Source organism: Capricornis sumatraensis, chromosome 22, assembly GCF_032405125.1.
Source record: "Capricornis sumatraensis isolate serow.1 chromosome 22, serow.2, whole genome shotgun sequence".
Lineage (NCBI taxonomy): Eukaryota > Metazoa > Chordata > Mammalia > Artiodactyla > Bovidae > Capricornis > Capricornis sumatraensis.
In genome coordinates, this window is record NC_091090.1 from 28804434 (window position 1) to 28818656 (window position 14223).

Consider the following 14223-nt stretch of genomic DNA (forward strand, 5'->3'; position numbering starts at 1 on the left):
GTATCATTTGCTTGAATGAATTGCAATAACAACAAAAAGGCAACCATCCTACAGATACTTCCAGAAGTGGGGTGATCATAATTTACATCCAAATCAGGACATCTTGGAAACTGTGGAAGGGAGTGCTAATTAAAAGCAAGGCTAGTATGGCAGAATAAACAAACAACAATGACCAAACTTGGATGTATAATGATGGTTTGCACATCTCTTTTTCTTGCATAATAAAGCCATTCTCACTGAAAATTATTCTACTCATCTCAATAACAAGGTAACGTTGGGTATGAGAGTTCCAACATAAACAAATATGTCTAATGGGAAAAAATCCTTTCTAATAAAAAATTCTTCCAGAAACTAGTGTTTGTTTTAGAACACGACTTACTGATCACTGTGTGTCACCAATTACATGCAGGCGGAAGGTCTAAGAATGACTAAGCCAAAGGGTCTGAAATTTTTAATTCCTAAAGAAATGGCAGATTTGAAAGAAAGAGGCTAAAGTCAGATTTCTACAACCAAAGAGAGGTTGGCATCCAAACAACAACAACAACAACTAATACAGTTTTATACAGCAATAAAGTGGTTCCCAGATAAATCTGAGCAATAGTGCGCTAAATAAAGATTCATAGATTTTTCGTTTTCTTTTAACCCTAGAACTTTGCAAAGACTTTAATGGGTTAATACACAATGTGAATTTCAGAGGATGGGAGGGATGGTAAACAGCATGTGTATGTGTGTGCGCTCAGTCACTCATTCTTTTCTGACTCTTTCGGACCTTGCAGACTGTAGCCTGCCAGGCTCCTCTGTCCATGGAATTCTCCAGGCAAGAATATTGGAGAGGGTTGCCATTTCCTACTCCAGGGGATCTTCCCAATCCTGGAATCGAACCTGCATCTCCTGTGTCTCCTATATTGGCAGGCAGACTTTTTACCACTGTGCCTAGCATATCCTATATGTAATTAACCTAAGAATCTTCCTTTTCTCAGACCCTCTCTTGGATCTAGACTTCCATGGAAAACACTTCAGAGAACATTGGAGTAAGCACTAATAAATACTTTTTGCCAAGGCCATTTTCCCATATGTAATTAAATGAGTATTGGACCAGGCATGATATCTAGGTGGTCCAAGCTCCACAATACTGGGCATGATCTTCGGTTCTCATATGGCTTCCCAAAGCCTCCATTTCTGTACCTGTAAATTCAAGAGTTCTAACTGGGTCAACTCTTAGGTAATATTTACCTCTAATATTACATGCTTTATTTATGTTTTATTGGGATATAGTTGCTTTATAATATTGTATTAGTTTCTGCATACAATGAATTGAATCACTTATATGTATACATATATTCCTCCCTCTCGGATCTCCTTTCCACCCCACCCCCATCCCACCCTTCTAGGTCGCCACAGAACATTGAGCTGAGCTCCCTGTATATACAGCAGCCTCCCACTAGCAATCTACTTTACACGTGATAGGGTATATATGGCAACCCCAATCTCCCAACCCACCCCACTCCCCCTTTACCACCGTGCCCACATGTTCTCTACATCTGCATCTCTTTTCCTGCCCTGCAAACAGGTTCATCTGTACCACTCTTCTACGGTCCACAGTTATGCATCAGTTTATAATGTTTTTCTCTTTCTGACTTATTTCACCCCCTATGACAACCTCTAGGTCCATCCGTGTCTCTACAAATGGCCCAGTTTCATTTTTAATAGCTGAGTAATATTCCATTGTGTATATGTGATAATGTCATACATATATACAATAAAATTGCATGGCTTTAAGGTTCAGATGCTTAAATAAGATCTAGATCATGCCTATAAGAAACTGTTTAACATTTTCCATCCAAGGACTTTGGTCCTGCACTTACTTGTTAGAAGACTGAGAAGTTCTCAGCTGTATTGCATCGCTGGTGAATTATACCCCAGGGGTGAGATTATATGTTGTTATGAAAAGCACCCTTTTGTCATAATCTGAATCTTAATTTATGTCACTCTTCCACTAATTATGATGTCTATTTAGCATCAATTAAGATGTTGTGACATTAATTTGCCAGGACACTTAGTTCTTCAGCTTGATGGGTGTTTTGTTTTTAGCATCTTCTCTAAGGTTGTTTCTGAGAAATTTATGGGCCTTAGGTCAACCCGTATCACAGAATCTAAATCTGGGTCTCATCCTCTCTCGAAAACTTAGGAACTTGAAAAGAAGAATCATCTCTCAAGGCGGTAATCTTTTCAGAGCAAAGGAAAAACTGGCAGGTATTTCCCTCCTAAAAACGAGGGTTCGGAAGAGAAAGAAGGAAGGAAGCTGGAGAATTAAACGTAGGAAAATGTAGCTTAATAAGAAAGTGATTTTTTTTTAACTCAAGATTGGTATCTGTGGTTATGAATCATCAAAGGAAGCACCAAAGTAAAAACTTATCATTTAAATGTCAGTTGGTCAAAGCATTCAGGAATGAGCTAAAGAGAACACTCTTCCCTTGGTCCCCAGAAGTACTCTAGGTCTCTTCCATCTATGATTATTATGAACTGTGACACTAACATGCATGTTACTCCTTCAAGAAAAAGAACATAAGGACTCATTATAGGTCAGAAACCGATGGCAGCCATGGATTTCCCTTGAGAACTAGTACTTCTTATCCAAGAAGTCCTCAGCTCAGCTACATTCTTGTCCCCAGGCCATGCAGTGGTGGGGAAGTCATCCATAGTTTGAAGTTTATCATGTAGACACACACACTGAGGTAAGTATTAGGGAATCACTTAAGAAACCCTAGTAAACTATAGCAAACAACACAAATTTATATCACCATTTTTTAATGGGAGGGGGCCCTAAATAGATTAAGAACCCTATGAACAAAATGTTGATGTTGAAACTTGGCAAACCACAGTCCATAAAGACGAAATGGACTCACACTATTTCATAAACTTTGTGAGGTTAGAATAAATGAACATAAAATTATTAGACTTTTAAATTGGTGTGGATAAAAACCCTAAATCGCAACCAGATAAGAGTTCTGTGTGCCACTCAGGGCTTTTGTGATTTATACGAACACAACACACGGAAATCTTATGTGTGCTTGACCACTGCTACAAATCAAAGAATCCTCTAACTTTGACCAACTAAACACAAAATTTGCTAAAGAATTCTATTAAAATTACATATCCTGAATCATCAAAGGACCCAGAACATATGATTCTGTTTTGATGAACAACTTAAAAGAATCACATGACAGCACTTACCCTGTGGGCAAAATGACCAAGTAGTAAGCTGTCAGTAATTGATGTATTTGCATCACTTTCCAAGACATCAATTCCAAAATCTCTGCATGCATAAACCTGGAAGTTTTTCAGGTGAAGATTGCTACTTCTAAAAATCTATAAAAACAACAATATATGTTATGTCAAAAGTCTGAGGCTCGGCTTTTCCTGCAGCTTTCCTGTAGCTTCTTTAATTATTGATTAAGTATAAATGAGTGTGCTATATCATATCTAAGCAGCTTTTGTCCATCAATATCTGTGTAGGCATCCTAAAGTTGCCGTGAGGTCAGCATTGACTAGCCCCCTTTGGTAACATCCCCTCTGCACTTTTCATTTCTCTTCCTAACAACTGATGCATTATAAAGGTCAATGTGAATTCTTCATGTATTTAAAATAAGCTTGCAATTGTCAAATCACACAAAATTAATGGAGAAAAACAAAACATCCAGGAACTCCAGTACTTAATATTTACCTCAGTATTATTAACTAAGATTGTCAAAAACTTGCAAATAAGAAGTAAGTAATTCAGCATGACTATAGACTCAAAATACATTCTATGTGTATACAGCTTAGGTTAGTGGCTCCAAACAAGGATCAAGGATTAACCAAACACACTTGTTAGAGTTGGAAGAATCACACTAGCTTGGGGAACAGAGGCCTAAGTTTTTACCTGGCATTGATATTAGCTAATTAAGTGATCTTCAGCAAGACTTTTACTTCTCCCAGCTCTCAGTTCAACCATTTTGAAAATCAGGGTGGAGGTCAGGACTGCCAGTTAAACTTATACAGTCACCCCTTTGTTTATTAAATAGGGCCATGTTTACATTCATATCTTCAAGTGGGAGTTTCCTATTAATTAAGGCCATGGTAACCTTGATTTACCATAGTTTATTGCTTTCACTTGTCAATCAGTTTTTGCGCTTGAATTTTCAAGAACTGAATAGCTTGCATTTGCCACTCTACATGCACTCGACATTACCTTTTATAGAATGATAGATCTTTGAAGACACAGAGGTTTATGTAAACAATATAGCTATGACCTGAACTAATTTGACAACAGGTTTTACTTCATTACAGGCATCATACCCTCTGGAAGGCACAAATTGTTTCTCTGCATAAGAGGGATTTGTCCCCACTATATTCATTGCGCTAATGAGAAACAAAGTACTTTATCAAATTTAATGAAAACAAAATATTTAGTACAACTGGGATTCTTCCTGTTAGCTATCCCAATTTTGTATTCTGAAACTTCCCCCCTATCTATGATCATTTTCCTTATGTTGAACCAGTGAATATGTGAAATAAATACCTAACTGTCTTACTGTGACTTAATTATATGTTTTATTCTATTTTCTGAATGTCCTGTAGATGTATGTCTTCATCTTTGTATCTTAGGCTCCATATTTCTCCATGGCAGAGACCAAATGTATGTAATTTTCTCTGTGTAACACCAAATAGAGACCCTGGATAATTTTTACATGGTATTGGTAATAGTGAGCATACAACGCTTTCTTATAAGAAGTCACTGCAATAAAGAAAAGTAAATGAGTAACATGAACATTTTCCTTTCAAAGAATATAAAATTTGGCCCATTGGTAAAAGTGAGAATGCCACTTTGATCTGGAATTTTTGTGTTTCATTGATGAACAGCACTTCTTTTTCTTACAACTGAAAGAGGATGTTAGGTATCAAACACACAACTTTTGCAGTCTGGATTTTGCACCTGATTTTGCTACTAGCAAACGGTGTGACCCTTGGCAAATCCCTTTACTTTCTGAGCCTTAACTTTTTCCCCAAATAAGCACGTGAGGGGAAGAATAGATGACCTCCTTTGATTCTTCTTGGTTGCAGATCTCTACGATTCTGTTGTTCCCTATTAGAGCTTCTGAAAAGTCACCACAGAGGCAATGGACAAACCTTGGCTTACTGACTAGGAATCTGTTCATTCAACAACTATTTGACATACACACCTATGATGCTATTGGCTCCTTAAAGCTGTGATAATATAGCAATCCTCCCCCAGAAACAAATCATCACCCTTTAAGTAGAGATTCAGAATAAGTCACCACAGGAAAATAAATGACATTTCTAACTTTAAAAAATTAAAGAAACATACCTGGGCACCACCTGCACTTCCCCAAACTGTGAAATTCTGGAACAGGGTGGAGCCAGTGCTATTATCCCAAGGTGGCTGAAACTTTGGGTATACAAAGAGACCAGACCTGGGGAGAAAGATAAAGAGTGAAATTCGGCTGATTTCTGCATTCCATATGTCTCACTCATTGGAAAATATAAAACTGAAGATACTGAATAAGGGAATAAGTGAGACTGAAGAGGAGATCTTCTCTCTGATGGTCACTGCCCATCCCTCGGCCTTTCTTTCTGTCACCCTCTGTGACCTGCGCCTGGATCTCAACAAGCTGCAGGTTTCCATGATGCTCTTCCATTCTATCAGCCCCTGTAAATTCTATCAGCTCTTTCCTAGGAACCTGGACACCCCTGACTAGCCCTACAGAGCCCCACTCTTTCATCAGCCTCTTCTAGATCCACCCCTTTGCTGAGGAAGCCATATACCAGAGCTTACAACCCGTGCAAGTTTTGTGCTTCTCCCTGAAATGGCCTAGCATTGTGGCATTTTTTGATACCTTCTCCCTTCATATCCCAGGGTTGCTGAAAGCTGCTAGATTAAATAAAAAACCTTGTCATCTTAATAATAATTTCATGGCGCATGTACTGATCCTAGCTCAGCCAGCACTTCAACATGGCTGAACAATGGTGCTTAATCCTCATTCCAGTCTCCTTATAAGTTCCCATCATTACAATATTATCTCACTATTATTAATGTAACTATTATCAGAATCATTTATATTGAGGAATTCCCTGGAGGTCCAGTGGTTAGTATTCTGCACTTTCACTGCTGAGAGTATAGATTCAATCCCTGGTCAGGGAAACAAGATCACACAAGCCACACAACACAGTAAAACATAATAATATTAATAATAAATTGCTTAATAGAATTATTTCTATCAATTATTGAGTTCCTACCATATTCCAGATTGTTTTGTTAGGTGTATAACATAAGTCACCTCTAACTTTCAAATCAAACTTTCGATAGAGATGTGTCCCTATTTTACAAATAAAGGTCTGACTCTTTAGGAAAAAAGCAAGTTACTTAAAGTCTAGCTCTGAATCAAGTCCTGACTGACTCTGAAGCTCACATTTTCCTTACCTTTCTACCATGTTTCCTAGTCCTTGCTCTGAGCAGATGACTGTATCCTCTAAATAACAAAGACCTTGAACTAGTCACCCTCATCTCATAGTGTGCAAGTCACAGGCAAAGAACTTCTCCAAACCTCATCTCCCCACTCAGCTCCTGAGCTCAGGCATTGTGGCCTCCCAGGTGCCCCCAGTCTCTTGGGAGTTTAATTCATCTCTCTATTAAGTTCTTCTTGGGCCACAAAAGGGACTCTGTGTCCTGTGCCCCCTCAAATGACCTCTCTCTTTGTTCCCCTCCCCTTCACCACCAAACTTATGACCGAAGATGCTCACTCAGATATATCATCAAATCTTATATGGATGCCAAGCATTATTCAATCTTCTCTATGAGTCTTGTACAAAAAAAAAAAATGTTAAACGATAAACCTTACACCCAAAATGTAGATGAACTTCCCCAAAGTTACCTTGTACAAGAATGTGCACTATTCCGTGTAAATGAGAGAAGTGGAGCTTGGGATGTTTTGTTGGTCACAAGATGAAAAAAGTAGCCATAACCAGCAGCAAACACCCTGTTTCCCTGCAGAAATTATAGTTTAATCATAGTTAGTCCATTACAATAAGGCTGCTGGAGAGACTTTTAAATGTGCTCATTCTGCTTTCTCACTTAATTCCTACCAAGTCATATTGATATACCTTGATCATACATTCATTCTGAAAAACAAGCTGTGGTGCGTGTGTGTGTAGGTTTGTGTATGTATAATGGAATATCACTCAGCCAGTAAAAAGAATGAAATCATGTCATGTGTGGCAACATAGATGGACCTAGAGATTATCACACTAAGCCAAGTAAGTCAGAAAGAAAGACCAACTCCATACGGTGTCACTTATATGTGGAATCTCAAATACGGCACCAGTGAATATATCTTTGAAACAGAAACAGACTTACAGACATAGAGAACAGACTTCTGGTTGCCAAGGGGGTAGCAGGTGGGAGAGGATAGATTGGAAGTTTGGAATTAGCAGATGCAAACTATTATATAATAGTTTTATTATATAGTTTATATTATATAATTGTACAAAAAAGATCTTCACGACCAAGATAATCATGATGATGTGATCACTAATCTAGAGCCAGACATCTTGGAATGTGAAGTTAAGTGGGCCTTAGAAAGCATCACTATGAACAAAGCTAGTGGAGGTGATGGAATTCCAGTTGAGCTGTTTCAAATCCTGAAAGATGATGCTGTGAAAGTGCTGCACTCAGTATGCCAGCAAATTTGGAAAACTCAGCAGTGGCCACAGGACTGGAAAAGGTCCATTTTCATTCCAATTCCAAAGAAAGGCAATGCCAAAGAATGCTCAAACTACTGCACAATTGCACTCATCTCACATGCTAGCAAAGTAATGCTCAAAATTCTCCAAGCCAGGCTTCAGCAATACTTGAACCGTGAACTCCCTGATGTTCAAGCTGGTTTTAGAAAAGGCAGAGGAACCAGAGATCAAATTGCCAACATCCAATGGATCATGGAAAAAGCAAGAGAGTTCCAGAAAAACATCTATTTCTGCTTTATTGACTATGCCAAAGCCTTTGACTGTGTGTATCACAATAAACTGTGGAAAATTCTGAAAGAGATGGGAATACCAGACCACCTAACCTGCCTCTTGAGAAATCTGTATGCAGGTCAGGAAGCAACAGTTAGAACAGGATATGGAACAACAGACTGGTTCCAAATAGGAAAAGGAGTATGTCAAGGCTGTATACCGTCACCCTGCTTATTTAACTTCTATGCAGAGTACATCATGAGAAACGCTGGACTGGAAGAAGCACAAGCTGGAATCAAGATTGCCGGGAGAAATATCAATAACCTCAGATATGCAGATGACACCACCCTTATGGCAGAAAGTGAAGAGGAGCTAAAAAGCCTCTTGATGAAAGTGAAAGAGGAGAGTGAAAAAGTTGGCTTAAAGCTCAACATTCAGAAAACGAAGATCATGGCATCTGGTCCCATCACTTCATGGGAAATGGATGGGAAAACAGTGGAAACAGTGTCAGACTTTATTTTTTGGGGCTCCAAAATCACTGCAGATGGTGACTGCAGCCATGAAATTAAAAGACGCTTACGCCTTGGAAGAAAAGTTATGACCAACCTAGATAGTATATTCAAAAGCAGAGACATTACTTTGCCGACCAAGGTCCATCTAGTCAAGGCTATGGTTTTTCCTGTGGTCATGTATGGATGTGAGAGTTGGACTATGAAGAAGGCTGAGTGCTGAAGAATTGATGCTTTTGAACGGTGGTGTTGGAGAAGACTCTTGAGAGTCCCTTGGACTGCAACGAGATCCAACCAGTCCATTCTGAAGGAGACCAACCCTGGGATTTCTTTGGAAGGATTTCTTTGGAAGGAATGATGCTAAAGCTGAAGCTCCAGTACTTTGGCCACCTCATGTGAAGAGTTGACTCATTGGAAAAGACTCTGATGCTGGGAGGGATTGGGGGCAGGAGGAGAAGGGGACGACCGAGGATGAGATAGCTGGATGGCATCATGGACTCGATGGACGTGAGTCTGAGTAAACTCCGGGAGATGGTGATGGACAGGGAGGCCTGGCATGCTGCGATTCATGGGGTCGCAAAGAGTCGGACACGACTGAGCGACTGAACTGAACTGAACTATTATATATAAGATAAATAAACAACAAGGTGCTACTGTATACCACAGAGGACTGTATTCAATATCCTGTGATAAACTGCAATGGAAACGAATATGAAAAATAATATAAAGATGTATAACTGAGTCACTTTGCTGTAGAGCAGAGATTAAACACAACACTGTAAATCAAAACAAATATATCCTCATTCCTCTTCCTCCAGGCAGTTCAACTTGACTTTAATTTTCCCACCTCAATAGCTGAAATCTCATGTTAAAACACCCTTGTAAATTTTCACAGGGACAAGCTTACTTGCATCACCTAATCCAAGCTCTCCTCTTTGTTATGTGAAAAACACTTGGGGGCAAAGGCCTCCCTAAAGCCAAGTCTCCACAAAGACTGATCCTCTCTCTGATCCTCTGAACAAACCATTGATAGCACTAGCCATGCCTTAGCTCTGAGACACAGCAGCTGAGTTCAAATACAACTCAAATCCCCTCAAGGTACTCTTGTTGCCATTCAATCATTTCAATCACCTATAATTCTTGATAAGATTTATCTTCTAAATAATTTAATGCCTTTTACATGCTCATATCAACATTCAGAAAACGAAGATCATGGCATCTGTTCCCATCACTTCATGGGAAATGGGGAAACAGTGGAAACAGTGTCAGACTTTATTTTTGGGGGCTCCAAAATCACTGCAGATGGTGACTGCAGCCATGAAATTAAAAGATGCTTACTCCTTGGAAGGAAAGTTATGACCAACCTAGACAGCATATTGAAAAGCAGAGACATTACTTTGCCAACAAAGGTCTGTCTAGTCAAGGCTATGGTTTTTCCAGTGGTCATATATGGATGTAAGAGTTGGACTATGAAGAAAGCTGAGCGCCAAAGAATTGATGCTTTTGAACTGTGGTGTTGGAGTAGATTCTTGAGAGTCCTTTGGACTGCAAGGAGATCCAACCAGTCCATTCTGAAGGAGATCAACCCTGGGATTTCTTTGGAAGGGATTTCTTTGGGAGAGATGATGCTAAAGCTGAAACTGCAGTACTTTGGCCACCTCATGTGAAGAGTTGACTCATTGGAAAAGACTCTGATGCTGGGAGGGATTGGGGGCAGGAGGAGAAGGGGACAACAGAGGATGAGATGGCTGGATGGCATCACAAACTCGATGGATGTGAATCTGAGTGAACTCTGGGAGTTGGTGATGGACAGGGAGGCCTGGTGTGCTGCGAGTCATGGGGTCACAAAGAGTCGGACACTACTGAGTGACTGAACTGAACTGAACTGATATGCTCATATAAAACCTAAATTCTCCAATTGATGATATGACTTTGAGGCTGTAATTCTGAGCAAACAACACAAAGAGCTTATTTTTATATAAATTCAATTAAATACCTGCAAATATCCATGATTATATAGTATATTTTAAGACAGAGTCGAAAGCCAACTCCCTAAAGAGTGTAATACTAGACACAGAGGTACCTTGCTTGTTTATATCCAATGTTTACAAAAATGTGCATTTTATTGCACCATTTTAAAACCAGGAGACTTGAGATAAAAACTCAGACACTTAAAAAAAAATTTTTGAGCGCAATTCCTGTGGGATAGCCATAGATCAGCTGGAGCTAAGAAGAGCCTGCTGTCTTGGACAATGGATGACTTTGCCATGAGTGGTGCTAAGTCACTCAGTCACGTCCTACTATTTAAGACCCTATGGGCTGTAGTTGTCCAGGCTCCTCTGTCCATGGGATTCTCCAGGCAAGAACACTGAAGTGGGTTGCCACGCCCTCCTCCAAGGGATCTTCCCAACCCAGGGATTGAACCCATGTCTCTTATGTCTCCTGCATTGGAAGGTGGATTCTTTACCACAAGAACACCTGGGAAGTCCCCGCCTGGAAACTCCCCACCTTTCCCGCTTCAGTTCTTTATGATATCAGGCTGATCCCTGTAGCCTGACTTTACAACCTCTTAAGCCCAGGCAATAGTCAATGCTACGTGGGCTGTTCTGTTTTAGTGGGAGGAATGAACAGCCGACAGATCAGGATTCTAGATACATCCTATGTACTTGTGGGCATCTGTCCGCTCCCATGGGAACCCAGAGAAGGAAAGCCAGGGAACAAGCTGCCCAGTCTCAGCTCTACACCTTGTGTGCCAGGGGGAAAGGGAGCCCTGAAATAGGATGTTTTAAAACCAACAATACTCAACTCCTGGCGTATGCGAAAGGAGAAACCAGTGCCCCAGCCCCTGGAGGTTCCTGGCCTCTGGGGAACTGTGAGTGAAGGCCAGAACTAACCCTGAGATGGGAGGCCTGGCAGGGAGACAACACTGCTGAGACCTGGTAGGTGGGCCATGGCTTACTGACATAATCATGGGTGCTGTTTCCTGAATATCAGCCTCTCATTCACTGGGGGCGCTGAAGGCTCGCTCACTCCGGGGATCTGTAACCCGCCAGCCAGGACTCTTTCACTCAGCCATAGAACGCCTTCTTTCTTTGTGCACCAGATGCCCATGCTCCACTGCACTTCATTCTTTTGGATTCTGAGCACTTCTTCCATTTCCTGAAGCCACTTAAAATTCCAATCACATATCTTTCCACACGCCAAAAGTGACTTTTGGATATCATTGAATATGAAGCTGAATCACTATTAAAGATGCTAACGTGACTTCAGGGGACCTGGGCCATGTTTAAGACCCCAATTATCTTGGGGGGCAGGGTAGAGTCTGGAGCTGTGTTTGTCAGCTGGGATGATATTGTTCCGCAGGGAGCATGTGGAAATTTCTGGAGACAGTTTCTGTTGTCATAACTCAGAAAGAGAGGGGTTTTACTAGCATTAATCGCACAGAAATCAGGAATGCTAGTTTATAGAGGACAGCCTCTCACAACCAAAGAATCTTATGGCCCCAAATACTCTCTTGCTCAAAGTCACTCAGTTGCATCTGATTCTTCACAACCCCATGGACTATAGCCTGCCACACTCCTCTGTCCATGGAATTCTCCCAGTAAAGAATACTAGAGTGGGTAACCATTCTCGTCTCTAGGGGATATTCCTGACCCAGGGATCAAACCTGGGTCTCCCGCATTGCAGGCAAACTCTTTGCCATCTGAGCTACCAGGGAAGCCCATGCTAATATTAGCATGGTTAAAAAAAATCGTCTGTATGTGTTCTTGAAATGACCCATACCCATTTTCCAGTATCCTATCTCCAAATTTTGATGGAAAGACCAACCTAAATATAAAAACATGGTAATTATAACAAGAATACTTTGACAGTTTTTACTGGGAGGGTATTTATATCTTTTTAAACCATCAAATCTTCCATTAGACACTCCCCCAAAGAACACTTAATAGCAATTGAATCAGTTATCGCAATTCTCCCCTCAGCTAGAAAATAAGACATGCACTTATGATCCTCAGCTTTGGAAGAATCCCTGTTCCTAAGCTGACAGATCCAAGCGCCCAGTGGAAGCACTAAATAAAAGCACCCTCAAAGAAACACAAGCAAGCAATGTGACTGTTGATTCTGTTATGGTTACACAACAGGAAACTTCCTCAGAGAAGCACATACGAAGCTCCATCTTCCACACAGCCAGTGCAGAGTGGCTGTGTCTCTCTCTACCGCCCCGTGAGTCACTAGAAAGGTCATGAGTATATGAGAACTGAGAGTTAGATAACGGGAGCTTCTGAAACTCCTATCTTTTCTGCAAAAGTATACAAACAACAAGAAAGGTTCACAAGAGGTTAGAGATGATCGTCTCAACTTGAATGTACACTTCTATTTCATTACCGATGAGATGCTAATTCATTACCACGACTCTACCAGGAAGGGAAAGATTCAAGTATTTCCAGAATATATTCCAAGGACTTCACCCTTATTCATTGTCTTGGCTAGACAGGCATGTATTTTGAGAGAATGAATAGATTTGTTAAATCATCTGCCCTGGTGTCATTAGTATTTTTGGAGCACCTGGGTGATCATAGAAAAATGCTTTCCAAGTACATTTATAGTTGGGCAGGAAATTTGCAACTTTGGTCTTCTGTTAGCCAGTAAGGCTCACTTTTTTTAATAAAAGAAGCACTTAAACAGTTGGATGGCATTACTTTCCAGCCTTTTTTACTCTCCATTCCAATTGGGTATGCTACAAACGATTCATGAGAAGAAACCACATATGTATGCAGGTAGCCAGCGGCTTGTGGGGAAGGGTTTAAGGCAAGCAAGGAATTTTGTGTGGAAATCAATTCTTTGCGGAAGTCAATGTATTATGGACATTCAAGGAAGAGAAATTCCAGAGAGAAATTAACTGCCCAAGTATGCCAGCTCCTTGAGGTGTGCATCTGTAGTCACTAAAAAAAAAAAAGTGAGTCAACCCTTCGGGCAGCTCTTAAATATACATTAGCTATTGAGTGGAGAGAGCTAGAGAGCTGAAATCAGCCTTTAAACACAGAATTCCTTACAAAATTGATTCACAAACCAGAACAAATTCCCTTCAAATCAAATGGATGCTTCCAAAGGACTGGTCTTTAGGGGTTTTCCATTGGCTATTCTAAATAGGGGTCTGGTCATGGGAAATGTCCAAAGCCCACATACAGATGGGATGTTCTGGAGCACTCAGAGTGCACAGTCTCTCGCTGATGGAGAGCAAAAACCTTCCAGCCTGAGGTCAAACTAGGTTAAGTCTATGAGAAAGGTGAAGCCTCTGGGCAGGTAACAAGAAATGCCCATAAAGGAGTCAGGGACGCAAGACACTGGAGTGTGGAAGGGAGACAGTCTGGAAATGAAGTGCTCCCAGTGCTACAGCTTATGCATGGAAGAACCATCACCGATCCTTGCTGGAAAGCCTGGCAAGACCTATCTAAGGAGTATACAAAGGAACACCTCGAGTTCCTTGGCCACTCAAACAGGACTACCACACTGAGCCCTCACTAGCAAGAAGGGCACAAGGCTAAGATTTTGCTTCTCACAGAAACTGCCCCAAATTTAGCTCAGTGGCACCCTGGGCAGTGAGGTAAGTGAACCGCTTGCAGCTATGAAAACTAAAAAGGAATATCTCACTTGAAATATCCTTATACCAGGCAGAGTTGAAGGTGAGTGAACTGTAAAGATG

General features: G+C 40.7%; 1 protein-coding gene across 1 annotated transcript in view; it reads right to left on the minus strand.

Moving 5' to 3' along the window:
* PKHD1 (PKHD1 ciliary IPT domain containing fibrocystin/polyductin) overlaps window positions 1-14223 on the minus strand; it is a 445700-nt gene that overhangs the window by 241471 nt on the left and 190006 nt on the right. The window contains exons 43-45 of the mRNA XM_068960604.1: window positions 6933-7045; window positions 5369-5474; window positions 3235-3369 (exon numbers count right to left, since the gene is read on the minus strand). Of these exons, the coding sequence (XP_068816705.1) occupies window positions 3235-3369; window positions 5369-5474; window positions 6933-7045 (354 nt within the window). The remainder of the gene's footprint in view (window positions 1-3234; window positions 3370-5368; window positions 5475-6932; window positions 7046-14223) is intronic.